At 35.6% G+C, this 19617-nt stretch overlaps 2 protein-coding genes across 2 annotated transcripts; both read left to right on the top strand.

The window, feature by feature from the left end:
• Nucleotides 1-4612: 4612 nt before the first annotated feature.
• Nucleotides 4613-7414, top strand: LOC112736267 (protein TIC 22-like, chloroplastic). The gene is made up of 7 exons (XM_025785641.3): nt 4613-5183; nt 5278-5352; nt 5482-5538; nt 6438-6497; nt 6584-6664; nt 6754-6789; nt 6906-7414. Exons 1-7 carry the CDS (start codon nt 4755-4757, stop codon nt 6993-6995), a joined length of 828 nt encoding a protein of 275 aa, XP_025641426.1. The 5' UTR covers nt 4613-4754; the 3' UTR covers nt 6996-7414.
• Nucleotides 7415-15287: 7873 nt separating this feature from the next.
• On the top strand, nt 15288-17350 carry LOC112736265 (xyloglucan endotransglucosylase/hydrolase 2). Its single transcript, XM_025785640.2, has 3 exons — nt 15288-15759; nt 16317-16510; nt 16799-17350. The coding sequence occupies exons 1-3, from the start codon at nt 15466-15468 to the stop codon at nt 17175-17177; spliced, it is 867 nt and encodes a 288-aa protein (XP_025641425.1). The 5' UTR covers nt 15288-15465; the 3' UTR covers nt 17178-17350.
• The last annotated feature ends 2267 nt before the right edge of the window (nt 17351-19617 follow it).

The following is a 19617-nucleotide window of genomic DNA, read 5'->3' as shown; positions in this document are numbered from 1 at the left end:
TCCTCCCTAAGGAGGAAAAAGAGGCCAAGAAAATCTGGAGGGAAGCACAACATTACACTTTGGTAAAAAATATGCTTTATAAAAGGGGAATATCGACACCATTGTTGAAGTGCGTACCGACCTCAAGGACCACTGAAGTGCTAGAGGAGGTTCACAATGGGATTTGCGAAAATCATTTCGGAGCAAGGTCGCTAGCCAGGAAGGTCATCCGAGTTGGATTCTACTGGCCGACCTTGCAAAAAGATGCCACTGAGTTTGTGAAAAAGTGCCAGCCATGCCAGATGCATGCAAATTTCCACTAGCTCCCTCTGAAGAACTCATCAGTATAACTTCTCCATGGTCCTTTCGCAAAATGGGGAATGGATTTGCTAGGTCCTTTTTCCTAGGCGCCAGGACAAGTCAAATATTTGATCGTGGGGATAGACTACTTCACAAAGTGGATAGAAGCAGAACCACTGGCTACCATCACAGCTCAAAGAAGTCAGAGGTTCCTCTACAAAAATATCATCACAAGGTATGGAATACCTTATTCCATCACTACAGATAGTGGAACCCAGTTCACCGACTCTACCTTCAGAAGCCTAGTGGCCAGTATGAAAATCAAACACCAGTTCACCTCGGTGGAACATCCACAAGCCAATGGACAAGCCGAGGCAGCCAACAAAGTCATACTAGCAGGGCTAAAGAAAAGACTACAGGAAGCAAAGGGAGCCTGGACAGAAGAGCTCCCACAAGTGTTGTGGGCTTATCGGACAACGCCACAATCTGCTACTGGAGAAACACCCTTCCGACTTGTCTATGGGTAGAAGCTATGATACCAGTAGAAATCAGTGAGCAAAGCCCAAGAGTGATTCTCCATGATGAAATCGGAAACATACAGGGGCACAAAGAGGAGCAAGAGTTGCTCCCCGAAGTCCGAGAACAAGCCTAGATAAGAGAAGCAGCGCTGAAGCAAAGGATGGCTACCAGATACAACAAGAAAGTCATTCAAAGAAGTTTCGCACTAAGCGATCTGGTCTTAATCAGAAATGACATAGGAGTCAACAAATCGGGGGAAGGAAAACTCGCTGCTAATTGGAAAGGACCCTACAAAGTTAGCGAGGTCTTAGGAAAAGGTTATTATAAGGTGACCGACCTAAGCGGCGCCGAGTTACCAAGATTGTGGCATGCTTGTAATATGAAAAGGTATTATAGTTAAAAGCGAACTCTACTCCCTAATGTACTATTTTCCCAACTTCACGATTTTTTCCCAAACATTAAAGGGTTTTTTCTGAAGAAGGGTTTTTAATGAGGTATCATAGTAGAGGCTAAGGGGGAAAAGATTATTAAATACCCTTAGTAGCAGTAAAGTACCTTCCCAAATTAATAAAGATCTTTTACAATATCTCTTATAAATTCCTTCACGTTTATTTTTCTTCCTACGAAACGCGCCGACTTAAGCTCGACAAAACGTGAAAATCCCATGAACCGACCTAGATGGTCGTCAGGATAAAACGACGAGGTACAAGTCGGTGTAAAGAGGTTATAAAAGTTGATCGTGAGAAACTCGGAGACATTCCGACTCATAAGTCGAAATGAAAAACCGAGTAGAAAAGAAAACGCATTGCAAAAATAACCTAAGTCATAGAACTCAATAAAACAAAGTTGAGTATAAGGAATAACAAAAAAGAGATCGAAAAACCTAGGAAAAAGCTTAAAGAATGTCCTAAAGTCCTTAAAGTAAAAAGGCTTAGAAGGACAGACAAGCAAAAGGTTTTCAGAAAAGATTAAAGGGACTTCGAAAAATCAAAATCAGAAAGCATGCACACAAAAAGGTAGCTGAAACCCTTATACCAAAAAGGGTATTTTTGTTAAATAAAACCCTTATCCAAAAAAGGGCAATTATAAATATTTTTTTTACGGCCATAAAAGGCGAAGGCAAATGTCAACATACCACCACCACAAATATAAAGAGTTTAAAAAAGAGGGGACCCACAGGCCGGGCCCCCATATAGCCAACAAAATTTTAAAGAGCATCACCACCAGGACCAAAGGGAGTAGTCGGATCACCACCAGAGTCGGAAAGAGAAGTCGAAGCGCCATCAGGACCAGGGAGAGAAGTGTCCATAGGAGTTGGAGAAGAGGTGCCGAGAGGTCGGGAGGAACTCGGAACATCCTTTTGACGAGGAGGGGACTCAATGATTCTCTGCCCCCGAGTCTTCAAATCTGACTCGGTGACGACCTCGGGAGCAGAGGGATAAACTATGGCACCATCAATAACGACCTTGTCAGGATCCAAAGGAGAGAGATCCAGGTCGGGAGCAAAGGCTCCGACCTGCTCCTTAAAAATCCTCCAGGCCTCCTCTGCCCCCTCAGCAATAGAGTCCTCCAACTCGGCATAGGCAGTCCGAGAGTTCAACAAATCTCTCCTTACAGCCACAAGATCCTCAAATAAACTCTGATAACTCTCCTGCGCCTTCTTTCTCGAGCCCTCCTCCATGTTACATAGGGCTTGTAACTTGCTCTCATTCTCTCAGAGGCCATCCCTCTCCTCCTTCAATTTGGCAACCTCCTTCTTCAACTCCTTCTCATGTTCCTGATATATGAGAAGCCTTCCCTCCAACTCTTCAACCTTAGAGGTTGAACCCAGAGAACTAAGAGGAGTCTTCTCAAAAATATCAAGGAACTTGGCACAAATCCCCGCCGCCCTGATGCTCTCCTTAGCCAGAATAGTGAGGTGGTTTCGAATAGAAACATCATCCATACCTATACGGGTATGGGGATAGATGAACTTTCGGATAAATGCAGGAGCATCCACCTTAGCCTCACCTTCAAAAGAAGAGCCAGACTCTAAAGCCTTGCGCTTCTTCTTCTCTGGCTCAGGAGAAGGTCGGGGAGGAGGGGACGGCTAAGAAGAAGCCGAAGCAGGAATAACAATGGGTTGAGAAGGAGTCCCCAAATTTTGGGAAGAAGGGGGAGGAAGAGGAAGAGGAGAGCTAGTTACCCTGGCACCACCGATTCTGGCGCGAGACCTCGCCTTGGCCTCCTGGACTCTCTGGTAAGACTCATTGGAATTCTTCCTCGCCATCTCTGTAAAAGAAAACAATTAGTAAAACAAGTCGGTAAACTTCAAGTCGGTAGAAACAAGTCGGAAGTACAAATTCGGTGATGAGTGCGAAGGTTGGTGATGAATTCGGTGTCAACCAAAGGTTCCTCCCCTAGGACCATAACATCAACCCACTGAGCAAGACTTTCAACAGAAGACATTTTCTTTCTTTTAAAAAAAGGGGTTGGTAAAACCTACAAAGGGAAAAAAGAAAAGAAAATCAAAAAACATGGTCTCTAAGGGGGAAGTATGGAATCAAACAGAAACCTACGAATCAACCTATCCATCCGAAAAATAAAAGCATGCAAACAGAAAGCATGTTGCAAAAGGAGAAGAAGAAAAATCTAACCTTTATCTGAAAAAGGTTGGAGGAAATGAAAGCCTTCAAACGCAAGAATTCTGCACAAACGGGTGAAGAGAAAATTTGAAAAATCGCAGAAACGAAACAATGAAAGAGAGGGAAAGTATTTGTAAACACGTTAGGGGCATAATGGTAAAAACGGGGCAGTCATTAATGGGTGCACCGTTACCAAGGTAATTAATACCTACGCGAACCTCTAACAGACGCGACGTTTGATTAGACATAACTGTGAAAATCAAAAGTCACGAAAGTCACGTCGGTTCCAAACAAACACATCGGTTCCCTCCCAAGTCGGCTACGTTCCCGAGTAGAATACTCGAACCCAAATCTTAAAAGAAATTGGGCTCGAGTAGGGGCACTGTTCATACCCTGACCCAATGATAAGGCCCAGGTCCAAATAAAAGGCCCAATCCGAAGGGTTGAGCCTCGCCTAGCACCGACCTTCCTCCTGCGAAGTCGGTTCTTATCACGACTTACCCTAAAGAAGTCGGGGACGAGGGTTAGCTAGCAGATAATCACTCGTTTAAATGAGTAACTGCCCCTAGAATCTCTCTAACCACTTCCAGGAGCCATATCTTAACCTCCCTAAGATAAAGGGACGGTTATCACCCTAAAAAAGTGGCACTACTTCAACGGTGGTTATTGGTTCACCACTATAAATACACTGACATCTCTCAGGTATCTCTAAGTCCCAATACTCTCTAGACCTGCTCACACCCTTGCTGACTTAGGCATCGGAGTGTCTTTGCAGGTACCACCCCCACTCGCTCATACTCACAAGTCGGACGGAGGCCCCCAAGGCGTAGACCCGCTCGAAGGCTTCCTTCCTCAGACGATTGGGCCAACCTAGCGAGTCCAGCCCACCATCTCCGGTTACCCATCGTAACAAGCGCATTCCTAAAATTAAAGTTGGAATATTAGATTTGAGAAAATAATAATTCTTTTATTTTATTTCAGAAAAAAAAATTCTATGTTCATTGAATCGATAAAAGAAAACTACATGATGCAAAGAAAAACCCACTCTGCTATCCTCAAGAACCTCAGACACACGGCCCAAAACTTTTGGGCTAGAGGGCTTTTATATGTATAGGCCCAATATTATGAAAGGAGCTCAGAGGGACTATAGGTCTATAAATAGAGGCCCATTATTTTAGGCCCATCATTGTTTCAAGCACTACCATAAAAAAAAAAACATATGTCGTTGTCTCCTTTCTTCCTTTCTCCTTCATAGAGGGTTTAGGATTTGCTCTGAAATTAAAGTCACCGAACTGAGTTCTGAGCTAAACCCTTAATCCGAAGCAGAAAGCTATGAACTTGGATAAGTGCTTCTCCAATTTCCAAAATGCACTCTCCGATATCCAAACAAACCTTTCTGCACTCGCCCATAACAACCCTCACGCGCGCCCTCCCTTTCACAACGCACTCTCCGCTCTCCACCGGGCCTTCCAGGGCCCAACATTGAGCCCACCGTGGGCCCGGGTCGGTCAGAGCATCATGCCGATGCCGAGGCAACCCATGTCATGGGAGGCAATCGAGGAGCGGCTTGAGGGCGTGCCCGTGTACGCGCTCAGCAACGCGTCGGAGGAGTTCTTGCTGGTTGCCGGAGCCTCCACCGGCAAGAATCTTGGCCTCTTCTGCTTCAACGAAGACGACGCCCAAGCTCTGCTCCGCCAGGTTTCAACCGTAGACCCTCGCATGCGTGACGGCTCCAAAGTTGTTCCCGTTGCGCTCAACAAGGTTCCCTAATTTCTTCATTGCATTCTCGTTTCCGTCGTTCAATTTCAATTTCATCCGTTTTGGTATTAAAAACAAAAACTATTGTTTCTGATAGGTTTTCCAGCTGAAGGTGAATGGCGTGGCATTTAGATTGATACCTGAGCAATCTCAAGTAAAGAATGCCCTGCGAGTGAGTTCTGAATATTGTGTATTGATGTTCAATTTTCTTACATTGATATAACTTTTTAATAGCCCTGTTTGGGCTGTTACTTGTGGTTCAAGTTAGAAAGTAATGATTTGTGCTTTGTGCATTACACAGGTGAGGGAGAAATCTGGCTTTGCTGCCAATAGCTTTCCTGGTGTTCCTGTTTTCCAGGTTCTTCTCTCAGCTGCTTTAGTATATCTCATTTGAGTTTTTGTTTTCGGTGCTGTGATATGTTTGATTTTGAAAGTTGCAACAACAATTCACTATATGAATTTTAGGAAAAGATTGCGGAATAGAGAAGTGCATATAGAAAAAAATAGAAAATGTTATTCGAAGTTCAGATTGGTTTCTCAGCAATGACAGCCTCAATAGCTCTTTTCCAGATAAGCTGCTTATTTGTTGCTATGGAAAAGTGGAAATTATTCTCAAAAAAATTGATGAAAGAACAATTATTGATGCCTACAGCCATTCTTTCAGGATTGACAAAGCTTAAGGACATTGTTTTTAGACCCAGAAATAAAAAAATTGTAGTGTCTTAGAAGAAGTGAAGAACACAATTACAATAATGAAAATGTGGAATTTGAACTATTTTAGTTGACATGTTATACTCTACACTTGTGAAGCATCAATGAACAGCTGATGCTGGGTTAAGACTTAAGATAGATGCGATTTTCATTTAAGTGTGAGTTTGATTACATGATACAATAATTAGAGATGAGTAGTGTTGTATGCGTCTATAGTGAGAGTGGTGGTAAATTGGTAATACTCATCAGTGTTGAAAGTTTAAAAGTCTTAGAAGCTAGATCTAAATATTTAAATATGTAATAATGTTGATTTATCTTTTCTGTTTATGATTTATGAAGCGGGAAAAAAGGGTTGATAATCATATATAGAGTTAGAGACCTTTTGAACTGGATTTGTTCAACTCTTTTAGAAATGTACTTAGAATGATGATGCATATAAGATTGTTAGCATAGTTTGTGCTTCATTTCAATCAAGGCCTCTTCCATTTATTTTCTTGCTTAAATCTCTGAGCTGATCTTTTGAATTGTTTCATCCTTGTGTTTCAGTCTAAAAGTCTGATATTGAAGAGCCAGGATAAAAGATATCGTCCACTTTTCTTCAGAAAGGTGTAGTTGATGTACCTTTCTGTAACAATTTAGGTAGTTGTTAATGAAGCTGAGGAATTTTTCTCTTGCATGTGAAATTCTCACAGGAGGACCTAGAAAAATCACTTCACAGGGCATCCAGTGATCAGAATCAATTAAACCCCACTTTAAGGCAAGGGGATATTCAGGTATAGAGTGCAAGTGTTCACAACAGTCCCTTCTAATTTCGATGCACTAACCTGTTGTTTTGGTTGACTTACTGCGATTTATGTTCCAGGTTGCCACTCTAGAAGATGTAATAAAGCAAATGAAGGTGAGTGTGTGTAATGGAAGAAGAAGAAGAAAACTCACAAGGACCTTGATTCACTTACACATTACTGTGGTCTTATCTGTTACGTTAATGTAAACACACTTGCTATAATTTTGCAGGAAAATTCAACATCGAAATGGGAAGATGTTGTTTTTATACCTCCTGGGTTTGATGTCTCAACTGATCCCAGAAAGCAGAGGACACCGTGATCCGCAAGTGAAATTTGCTCATTCGTCCGACCTTTCATACTTCTGGTACACACAGTTATTAGGGCTTTGTGCATATAACCAACTCTGGACTATAAAGCAAAATCTGTCATTGGAGTTTGGATTTCCTCATTTTTCTCCTGTGTTTTTTAGTTATCAATCATCAACTAGGTTGGGGTGGACTTCATAGTTCAGAATCACTGTCAGCTCACTTTAATTGTGGATATTTAGCACATAGTCATGCATAGGTACTCCAACTGAAATTTCATGTAATACTAGGAGATGCATCAATTGATGGAGACAATGCTATCAGGCTGAATTTTTAATGGTAAGTTCTTACATGGTAATTCATGACAATAGCATTTGCTAAAGAACAATTCAGGAGGTAAGTTAAGAAAGAACCAATATTTTGGGCTAGCAAACTTTATTTTCTGAACCTTGATATTTTCAAATTTCGGTGGATGTTATATTTCCTAGCATATGAGACTGCAAATTTCAATGAAGCCATTGTATTCCCTTATCTTGTATTGTTGTCATGGAAGTTGGACTGGCTTGCCACTGAAAAAAGAAAAGAATAATATTAAACATATATTTTTATTTTCTCTTTCAAAATTTTGTCAATATCGTAAAGACAGCTTCATTGTGTTTGTGACAATTGCCTTACGCAATGGGTTAGAGACTTAGAGTAAAAAGTCAGAAAAACAGTCTGGCTCTAATGGCCTACCCAATCTCAAGTTTTATAGCCTAAAAAAATCCATATCAAATTTAAAGTAGTGATGGGATGCAGATTTCGGTGATGAATAACTGACTTTTTTTGTTGTTGCCAATGATATTTCATTTTGATCTTTCAAATAACTACCTCCTATGATTTGATAACTATTCATCATACTTTCTTACTTGGAATTTTGAATTTCTGTTGATTTGTTCTATAAATAGAGTTTTAACTTTTAGGAAACATTTTAAGTGCACCGGAGAGTATCGGTACATCAGTTGTTTTAACCGTTGATTTCAATTAATATATATTATATATATTTTTTATAATTCAGATCAACGGTTAAAATAACTGGAGTACCGGTATTCTTGGTGCACTTGAAATGTTTCCTAACTTTTATTGCCCTTATGAAATGCATTATTGGGATTTGGAAAGGACAATCTCTGTTCAATCGAGCAGATGGACATGGACTTGTTCTAAATCACGAGTTTAATTATTGTTGGGGAGGTGGATATTGAGTCCCTATCCCAAAGGAATTTCTCAAACCCCAAGGAATATCACTCTTCACTTGCCAACTACTACAGTATTTTGTTTTGATACATGAAATATTCTCACTCTTACTAGCTCCTTCAGAAATTTCACAAAACAATGAAACATTCATTCAAATGGTCATGGACCCACTTTTGCTAGGTCTCTTTCTGTTGATTTGTCCGTAACTATGAAATTCATCTATGGAAACCAACAAACATTTACTCATCAACCTCTAAAATACTGAAAAGATGCATGCATGATACCATAATAATAAAAGTAAACTAAATGCATGCATGGTCTTTTTAATTGAGTGACTTAACGTCTCAAAATTATGATAACGATAGAAATGTTCGAACATCTAAAATTATTTACTATATTGTCACGTTCAATTATTCTCAAGTTTTTTTTTTAATACATTGCTATTTTGGTAAAAAAAAAATTGAAGTTCGTAAGTACTCTAAATTAAATACGGTTGCTTTGTAAATCCTTTTTAAAATGTCATCCAAAATTTTTTTGAAGTTCGAAAGCAAATCATGCTTTAAACATATTTATAATGACCAAGTCATTGGTTGATGTAAACAAATCTTAATGCCTCCATTACTTTGGAAAATTTTTGGATCGGTATGCTTGTTTGGCGAAACAACTCGAGGAAGAAAGTCATGTTGACAAGCTAAGAATATTGAAAGTTAGGTGCAGGGACATCCACTAATAATTAGATTCACTCGTACGTATATGCAGAAAAAATAAAGTGTTAAAGTAATTTGTAATAATTTGTTTCTTTTTTTTTTTAAATCTTACTACAAAAAAGAACACGTACACGATGATTTTATCTTTTATGTTTATTAATTCTCTAAATTGAAATTAAACTTCATTATGATTAGAAGGTACTAGGATTATTCTAACCCTTCCATGCATACATATTTCAAATTCCATTCCCACCCATTTTTTTGGTTTCTTCAACTCATCACCCTGTGTATGTGCCAGCACAATCCTAGCTGTCCTATGTTAAAGGAGACTGTTGTAATCTCAAAATTCAAATTCAGCTACAATTTATGGTTGCTATATATGGATGGTTTCTAAATCACGGACATTAAAATTTTAAAATATAGATATAGATATTATATATACCTTAATTTTTATATCTCTAGTGTATGTTTCCTCCATCTTAGAAGAGAATATTATGGTTACAAGTGAAAAGTATAAGATGCATCCATGATATATACTTAACTACTACACAATTATTGTCAATAATTAATGACATGCACCTACTTTAATCTTTGCCAAAAGCATATATTATATATGCCACAAAAGATTCAGAGAGCGCGTTTCATGATTGATTTAAGCCAGGGATAAGAACTCATATTTTTACGATCTTTCCTTTTGCTTTTTCATTAAAAACCTGTGATTTGGTATTGGTAGGGAATAAGTAGTTTTGACTACTTAATGGACCTATATTTATATGTGTGACATTAATCTAATTAATCTCGATCATAAAGATCATTGTGACCAACCAATATAGTTGCATCCAGCAAATTTAACTATCTATTAATTCTGTACTCACATTCATCTCGTTGGTTAGTCTTTGGTTTCATTTACTCTTTAATTTTGTAAAAAGTCACTTTCAATACACCCCATAACTTGAATGCATTAATTCATATATTGGCTTTCTCAAGTGTACCATTTTATAGGCTCCTTCCTAAATTCCCCAAAGTTTCTTTTTAAAAAGAGGAAATAAAACAAAAAGTGGATGGATGGTTGAAGCATCAATTTTATGGGATTGATTTGCACTAGTATGCTTCTTAATCTATTAGCAAAAGAAAACATGTTTTCCTTTTCTTTTTAATAAGACATAATAAATCAAAGGAAAAGGTGAAGATTAATTAAGTTCCCAACAACCCATTATACATATACATTCACATAAAATTCAGGTCCATTAGAAGTGCCTACTTCTTCTAACAATCACATATACAAAATAAACTTGCTTTTCAAATAAGGTATCATCATCATTCTAGTGGCTTTTTGAATAGAAATTAAAGGTTGTGGATTCTGCTAGCTGGTTGCCATAAGTTGATTCCCAATTCCCACTGAAAATCTCCATGTGCCTCTACTTAATCTTCATTTATCTACAATAATCAGTCATTAATTAGGGAAGCATATAATTAACATGAGGTGGAAGGTGACGCTTAACGCTAATTCATTCAGAATATGATTGATCAACATATAGTAGTTTATTCATTTGTCTTGAATGGTAATAAAAGTTATCACGTGCAATAATAAAAACCTACAAGCTAAGGTATTAAACTTAGATAGATAATGCATGTGTATGTATTTTAAATTTGGAAAAGTATAGGTACCAACATATTATCTGCCAATTTATTGTCAATAATAATTAATTATTATATTTTAAATACATATATAAAGAGACACATTCAAAAAATATATCTATAAAGACATTTTTATTAAACACAGTCATAAAAAAGACATTTTTATTAGACACATCTACAAAGACATTTCTATTAAACATAATTATAAATAATAGTTGGCAGAAGTTGACAAAAATGTTGTTGGTAACGTAACGGGATTGTTTAGATTTTCATTGAATTCAAAACTTTAAAGGGCTAATCGTAATTTCCAATTGAATAGAAACAACAACAATAATTGTTAGCCCTTGTTAGAGTTGTACTTTGCTATGATTGCTATAATCTTATTCTATACAATGTACCAATATGGAGACCCTCATTTCCATAAACAACATTATTATAGTGGTAGGAATTGTAGTTCATGGAGCAGTAAATTTCTCATTAATAAACTGCCACACAAAGTAGATAAATGAGCGCCGTACTCGTGAGAAATAAATGCATATGGGTTTGAATTTTTGTTTGCTACTTCTTTTTTTATTTTATTATTTTCGATGTCACTCACATCCAAGTGACCAAATCCGTTGTCAGCATTAAAAAAGACAAATTAAAACTGAACTATGCAGCAACAACCAGAGACAGCGCAAGCACGCAGAAAATAGGGTTATCACCATCGCAGTAATGGATAACCATGCCAATGCCATGTCATTGGCGGTCTCGTGACTATTCTCTTGTGTGTCAATAAATGTAACATTTTTGGAACTCTACATTGGATGAAATTGAACATTCAAACCAATTAGTATGGAATTATGTTTAATTTCTGAGATTATTGTGTAATAAAATAGTTTAATCATACTAATTGCATTGTTGAAATCAGATAAAAATATGGTAAAAATTTAAATACAGTTAACTTTATGTAAATTTGATAATTAAAAGTTGTTAGATGATAATATAATCAAATCTGTTAATTGTTGGGGAACTTCAAAAGTAATTTTTTTTTAGTTTTTGACTTATAAAAAATAGTAGTATTAATATCTGGTATAATTTTTAAAATCAAATTGTGGCTTTTTAAGAAGCTATTTAGGAGCTTATACAAAAGTTAAAAAAAATAATTTTTCTCATAATACTTCTATTTTTTATCATATTTCTATAAAATAAGTACTTTTAGAACTAAAAATCCAAATACAAAATAACTTCTTTATAAGCTATTTTTAATATAATTATTTATTATTTAAGTTATTTTTTCAAAAGAAGCTTAATTAAGTTGTTTCTCCAAACTGGACCTTAAATTATTTAACCGACTTTTATATTTTAACTTCGCATAAAGTTAACTGCATCTGAATTTTTATCTAAAAAATATATCATATTAGTATGATTTTAATTCTTTTTTATTAAGTAATTTATTACACTGTAATTTTAGAAACATAATTGATGAAGTTAAAATTTTAAAAATTATTTTAATACAGACAACAAAATAAAAAAAATATTAACTCAATTAATGTGCTTTTTATTCCGTATTAATTCTTATTTTGTATCAAAATAAAAGATATTTTCACTGGAGTCTCCTCCATCAGATTCGTTCAGAACTTGGACAAGTATTTAGGGGTGAACCTTAATCACTCTCGGGTGACACGCGCAACTTTCAACGATGTTTTGGACAAGATTCGGGGAAGGCTAGCCAGCTGGAAATGAAGATTGCTTAATAAGGCAGGCAGACTCTGTTTGCTCAACTCGGTAGTGACTGCGATTCCTACTTATCGCATGCAAGTATCTCTCTTCCCTAAAGGGGTAACTAATAAGATAGAATCCATGATGCGAAACTTTCTATGGAAGGGTCAAGCTGATGGTAGAGGCCTGAATCTAGTTAACTGGAAAGTGTTGGTCACTCCTAAGAAGTTTGGAGGTCTAGGAATTAGAGATCCTTTTTGTGTCAATATTGCTCTTCTTGGAAAACTAGTTTGGCAACTTGTTCACCATCCCAACAAGCTATGGGTTCAACTGTTGACGGAAAAATACCATTCTTCTAAGGATGATTGTTTTAGTCAGTCTCGAGGAAGGGGATCTTATGTTTGGAAGAGTATATGTCGAGCTTGGGATATCCTAAAGGAAGGTTTTAGTTGGTGCATTGGGGATTTGGAACAGAACTTTTGGTTTTGTAAATGGAGAAGAGAGGGGCGACTGTGTCAGGAGATGGATTATGTTCACATTTCTGATTCGGATCTCAGGATCTTGGACCTTTGGTCATCTGGACAGTGGAACCTTGAGAATATCTATTCTCCTCTGAATCAGTCTCTGCAGAGCAACATTAACTCTTACAACCCAGATGTTCAAGCTGGTTCAGAGGTCGGTTGGGGTTGGACTGGTGCGGCCTCAAAGGTTTATGATGCTCATAGTGGTTATTTATGACTCGGTAAGAAGATGTTTAGTTGAGAGGATAGGGGTAATTGGCTTTGGCTTTGGCGTCAACATGTTCCGGAAAAGCACAAATTTTTGGCCTGGCTATGTCTTCGGGAGGCTCTTCCTACTGCTGCATTTCGTTTTAGAAGGGGCATTTCGCACACGGATAGCTGTCCACGATGTTTCTCAAGTCAGGAGTCGGTTTTACATTGTATTCGGGATTGTCCAAAAGCCCAACTTGTTTGGCAAGCTTTAGGGATCTCCGATCAACCAGTGGATTTGATGAGTTGGTTCTTACATAATAGCAAACAGCGCCCCTTTAGATTCTTCTCTGGTCTCTGGTGGATTTGGTGTTCGAGAAATAACGAGATCTTTCATCCTCACGAGCATTGGACCACAGACAAGGTGATTGGTATGGCTTTGTCCTTAGAAAAGGAGCTCCGAAATATTTTTGAGTTGCAACGACTATCTATCCCCTCAACCATTAGTGGCTCTTGGATTCCCCCCTCAGTGGGTACCTTTAAGATTAATTGTGATGCTAGCTATCCTGGCAGTGGTGCTCGAGTTGGTTTTGCTTGTGTTAGCAGAGATTGGAAGGGAAGGTGGCAACGAGGCTGTCTGGGAACAATTGAGAGTCGTAGCATTTTGCAAGGAGAGTTGTTTGCTATTTGGAGAAGCTTTCTTTTAGCATGGGACTCGGGACAAAGAGACATTATATGTGAGACAGACTGTGTGGAGGCTTTTACTATTGTCAATAATTTACAAGATTGCTCTGGGTTTATTGATCCTTTGGTGTTAAAAATCCGAGATATCATGTCTTGGAAATGGCGTGCTGATCTTTGGTTGATCTTGAGAGATGCAAATACAGTAGCAGACATCATGACAAAGACTGCAATGAGGACTATTTCTCCCCAAGTAGAGCTTCCATTGCCTTGGAAGGAGTTTGAGAGTAGTATTCAGTGGGACTGCCTTTCTTAAGCAGTTTCTTGTTTTTTTTTCTTTCTTAGTTTTTGTTTATTTTCTTTTAAGTCACCAAAAAAAAAATTTCTTATTTTGTATACACTAAATTGGAACATATTCTTTTAATTGTTAAGTAGAATATGAAAATTTCATAAAATCAGTCTTAACATAAGCAATGTACAAAATTAGAAAATGAGAAATTTTTTTCTGAAAAAATAATAATATCGACATGAAAATTGACTTCTTGAAAAATGAAAATACAAGGGCAATAATAATATAACATATTATATTATATTATAATGAGTCAGATATGAACCTTGCCAGATGGCATTATCTTAGTGGATCCATAATTCATGATTGGTGGTCCCGTGAAGTAGTAAAATACCTTCGTGGCTTTATTCTCCAATATCACAACCCAGTTGGCATCCACCATGAAAATTTCTTTTTTTCTTAAGAGAATTATTTGGTTCCAAATCATACTAAAATGGGGTCTACACACATATGTGAAGGACACAATCATTGTTCACGTACCTAGTTACTTACTTAGCATTCTCTGCACAAACCCTAACCCAAAAAAAATTGAATTTTAAGTGTAACCAATGTCCAAACAAAAGCTACCAGTTTTCATGGATTGCAAAGCTGGCACCAGCTTTAGGCCCCTACAACTTCAAGGTCCCCAGTTAATGCTCACTGACCCCTCCCATACCATATATCATATTTAAGTCGGAGATAATTGACATAGTTATTAAAAGATAAACTCAAATTTTATAAAATATTATTTTTTTTCAAGAAATAATTAATTAATATTTATATTTTTATTATTTTCTATAAAAATTTTGTCCATTCACTACTTTATTAGATGATTATTAATTTACAAAAAAAAAGTAATTTTTACAAAATCGATTATTAACCATTGATTTTTATTTAAAAATATAGAAATAAAATAGATTTTTTATTTTTAAAATGATGAATATTAAACCTATGAAAGTTTTTTCACTTTTTAATTTGAATATGGAAGTAAAAGTGGTGTTAGACTCGAACATGGGGAATACAGGTGCTTCACAGCGATGAAAACTTGACAACAACAAACAACTCGGAGGGTCCGTTTTCTGGCTTTCGAAATTTATATTTGCCCAACCACAAATCGGACCATGCGATTTCTTAAGCAAAATTTTAAAATCAAACAACTCGTATGGTTCGATTTGTGTACTCTGAATTTTTTCTACTTTTTTTAAACACAAATCGGATGGTCCGATTTGTGTACTCCCACAATTTTAAAAAACACCAAAAATTACCATGTTAAAGTATATCACTTATTTTATTTTCATATCAAAATTTTTTAGCCAAGTTTTTTCCCCTTGTCTAAACTTTTCTATATAAAATAAAAAAAAATACACAGCCAATGCAAAACTTCCTTTGCCCACACATATAAATACACCTCTTTGTAACACATTATTTCGTCACAAGAAGCAAGATTTCCCTCTCTGTATCTTTCTTTTCTCTCTCTGTTTCCAAAATGGGTTCTACTTGTACTAATCATAATGGGTTCTATGTGGGTATTATGGTGATTGGGTTAGTGGTGGTCAGCACCATGGTGGGTTCATGTGAAGGTAACTTCAACCAAGAGTTTGATCTAACATGGGGTGGTAACCGTGCCAAGATATTTGGCGGTGGCCAGCTTCTATCTCTTTCCCTAGACAGAGTCTCTGGCTCTGGCTTTCAATCAAAGAGAGAATACCTCTTTGGTAGAATTGATATGCAGCTCAAGCTTGTTGCTGGCAACTCTGCTGGCACTGTCACTGCTTACTACGTATGTTACTACTAATAATAATCAATTACCTCTTCAATTTTAATTTCCTTAATTAATTAATACCAAAACTACATACATGACATAAATTTTGAACCCTTTTTTTCGTACATATTGTTTTGAAAGAAGCTACTTAATTGTTAAAGTATTGATTCTTGGTGAAGTAAAATGATTTATTCTGTTTGTGTTGAATAAGAGCATATATGATTGACCAGCTTTTTTAGAACACTTGACACATCAATCGTTTTCCAACTCTAACTGTACATTCACGAGAAGTGCTATTCTATTATCATGGGCTACAGAATTTTGCTTTAATTTCTCAACAACTATTGCTTTATTCGTTTGTTTTTCTCATTCCCATGTATATGTGTTGCTTTCAAAGTTCAAAAAATAACCTTAAAGTATTAACCGATTTGGTAACTCTACTAAGCGGTGCTTAAAATGCTCGTGACATACAAAACCATAGTTGTTTTTGTGGCTTCGAATTAATAAAAGCATATATTAATTAATTAACTAGTAATTAGCATGCATAACAAGAGTGCTTGTACGTGTTGGTGCAGTTATCATCACAAGGTCCAACACACGATGAAATTGATTTCGAGTTCTTGGGAAACTTAAGCGGTGACCCTTACACACTGCACACAAACATCTTCACCCAAGGCAAAGGTGACAGAGAGCAACAGTTCCACCTTTGGTTTGATCCCACCAAGAACTTCCACACTTACTCTGTCATTTGGAAGCCCCAACATATCATGTAAGTTCTTCAATACTATAAGTTATACTTATTTTAATTTTGTAACAACATTGAATAATATATTGGAAAAATTTCAAATGTACCAGTAACACCGGTTGTTATTTCAATTGTTTTAATCGTTGATTTTAATTAATATATATTATATATATTTTTTATAATTCAAATCAACGGTTAAAATAATTGGGACACCGATATTTCCAGTACACTTGAAACTCTTCCTAATATATATATATATATATATAAAATTGGGGTTTAATCAACTTATTAATAATAATAATAATGATGCAGATTCTTGGTTGATAACATCCCAATAAGGGTTTTCAAGAACGCAGAATCTATGGGTGTTCCTTTCCCAAAGAAACAACCAATGAGAATCTATTCGAGTCTGTGGAACGCAGATGATTGGGCCACGAGAGGTGGGCTTGTGAAGACTGATTGGGCCAAAGCACCGTTCACTGCATACTACAGAAACTTTAGGGCCACGCAGCTCTCATCAGCCTCTCTGAGGCCCAACACGCGCTCCTCTGAGTGGGAAACAAGTGACATTGACGCAGTTGGAAGGAGAAGGCTGAGGTGGGTTCAGAAGTATTTCATGATCTATAACTACTGCAATGATTTCAAGCGATTCCCACAGGGCCTTCCTGCTGAATGTAGATCAAGGTTCTGATGATTATGAATTTCATCAAGTCAAATGCCAAATGCTCTTTGTACTATGTTTACTATGTTTCATTTTAGATTCTTTTATGATTCCCTGCCACTTTTCTTTGTTTTTTTGTACTATATACTAGTTTGTTAATGTATATCCAGCTAAGTGAAAATAAAAATTCTTTACTATCCCAATTCCCAAGTCATAGAATAATTGAATGCCAACAGTTTATAATGCCAATGCGATTGGCCATAAGGTGTGGTTCCTATGAGAGGATTCCAATTTTCAAATGTGGGCCATTTAAAAATCAAAATCAAAATTATGTCCTCTATTTGTATGTTATTGATCAATCATACATATTGATTCTCCAGAGAGAATTTTACCCCTCAAATTCAAGCAAACTATAATTATCATTGTAACTAAGGTTATTAGATTTTTGTTTAATTTAATTACGCTCACTGTGAAATCTATCAGGACTTTAGTAGTTTTAACTTCTTAATTATTGAAATTTCGTAAATAAGAAGGACAACATAATGTTATCTTCGGGTGAAGTGATTCATTTATCATTTTTTGAACATAGTGATAAGTGATGTCTTTTCAGCTATATAATTTGTGACTCTCTGTTTTTTGGGTCTATTATTGTCTTAATTATTGTACTCATATTCTTCATGCAAAAATCGTGTTGAAGTTATTATTATACACGCAAAATCTTAGTTTAGTAGTCATTATATATACTTTGTAATAAGTGCATTTCGGTTCAAAATTTATTGGATAATTTACATAAATAAAATCTTTGCGGGTCAAATTTACACAAAATATAATTTTCGAAAACAAGTTACATTTTAACTCTTATGTAAATTATTATCGCCTACCATGATTTATAATTTTTATATAATTCGATGTACTCTATTGCGAATTATGAGCAAACACCCACTTAAATTTAATCTGCTATATTCTACTTAGTTTATGTTCAAAATCACATAAAATATAAACCGTTACACTCTTATTACGGTTTATGCTCAACGAAATCGAAGCATAAATTGCTATGGAATATAGTGAATTATGAATAAGTAGAATAAAATAATAAACCGCATCAGAAAACAGAAATTTATAATTAAAATATAGATAAAATATACTTTTTGTTCTTGAAGTTTAACAAAAGTTTCAAAAATACTCTTAAGTTTTATTTTGTTTTAATTTTGTCCTAAAAGTTTTCGATTTGCACCAAATATACCATTGGCGCTAATTTTTCAAAAGTTTTATACCTCTTGCATATATATATATAAATATATTTTTTTTTAAATTAAGAGTGAAAGAAGAGGCAGGCTAAGAGGTAATGGTCCCACAATGTTTAAAAAGGTCTTATCAATGATATTTTAATTGTAAATTATTTATTTATTTTTTTATAAATTTCTGTTTCTTGACACTGTTTATAATTTTAGGCTAATTTTTTTTATATTGATTAAATATATGTGTAATGCATTGTTATTGAAAAATTAGGTGTTTTTTTTACATGGTATTTTATTTAAATCAAACGGTCCGATTTGTTTGATGAAAAAAATAAATTACAAATCGGAGGGTCCGATTTGCTTAAAGAAAAAATTAAACTCCAAATCGGATGGTCCGATTTGTATTTTTTAAAAGACAAAACAATGTAAATAAATCGGTACCTCCGATTTGTGTCATCCCATAGCCAAATAAAACACTTCTCTCCTCACACCATATTGTCATACACGTTTTTCTCTCCCACACGAAAAATAAAAAACGACAATTTTATTCTGTTTGTTTATAAACCGTTACATTTTGTAATAATTTATGCTTCAATTTTGTTGAACATAAACTATGGTAGGGATGTAGATTTATGTTTTGTGTGAGTTTCAACGTAAATTGCGGCAGGATATAACGGATTAGAAAGCGGCTGTTACTCGTAATTCGCGATAGAATGTAGCGAATTACATGAAAATTGTAAATTGTGAGAAGTTGTCACAGTTTACATAAAATTAAATCAGGACACGAATGTAATCTATTTTAAAAAATTATATTTATGTAAATTTAATCTCTAATGTTTTACTTATATAAATTGTCCAAATTTAGTTAGGTGAAATAGTAAATAAAATCTTTAAGTATTGTATATGTAAATATAGTATGAATAAATTTGTAATGTCTAAAATTAAAAATATCTAATTTATTTAAAAAAATATACTGAATTACTACGAAGAATTCAGGTTTTTGATAGAGGCTAATTTTTTTTTGTTATGGAAGTAAAAGTGATAATATACTTTAACATGGTAATTTTTGGTGTTTTTTAAATCTGTGGAAGTATACAAATTCTTGGGACTGATTTCTGTACTTAAAATTTTTTAATTTTTTTAAACATAAATCCCTGGAATCGATTTGTGTACCTCTAAGAAATTCCTGGGACCGATTTGTGTATCTCTCACAAATCGGTCGGTCCGATTTC

This window comes from Arachis hypogaea, chromosome 13, assembly GCF_003086295.3.
Source record: "Arachis hypogaea cultivar Tifrunner chromosome 13, arahy.Tifrunner.gnm2.J5K5, whole genome shotgun sequence".
Lineage (NCBI taxonomy): Eukaryota > Viridiplantae > Streptophyta > Magnoliopsida > Fabales > Fabaceae > Arachis > Arachis hypogaea.
This window is presented reverse-complemented; position numbering and strand designations above follow the sequence as displayed.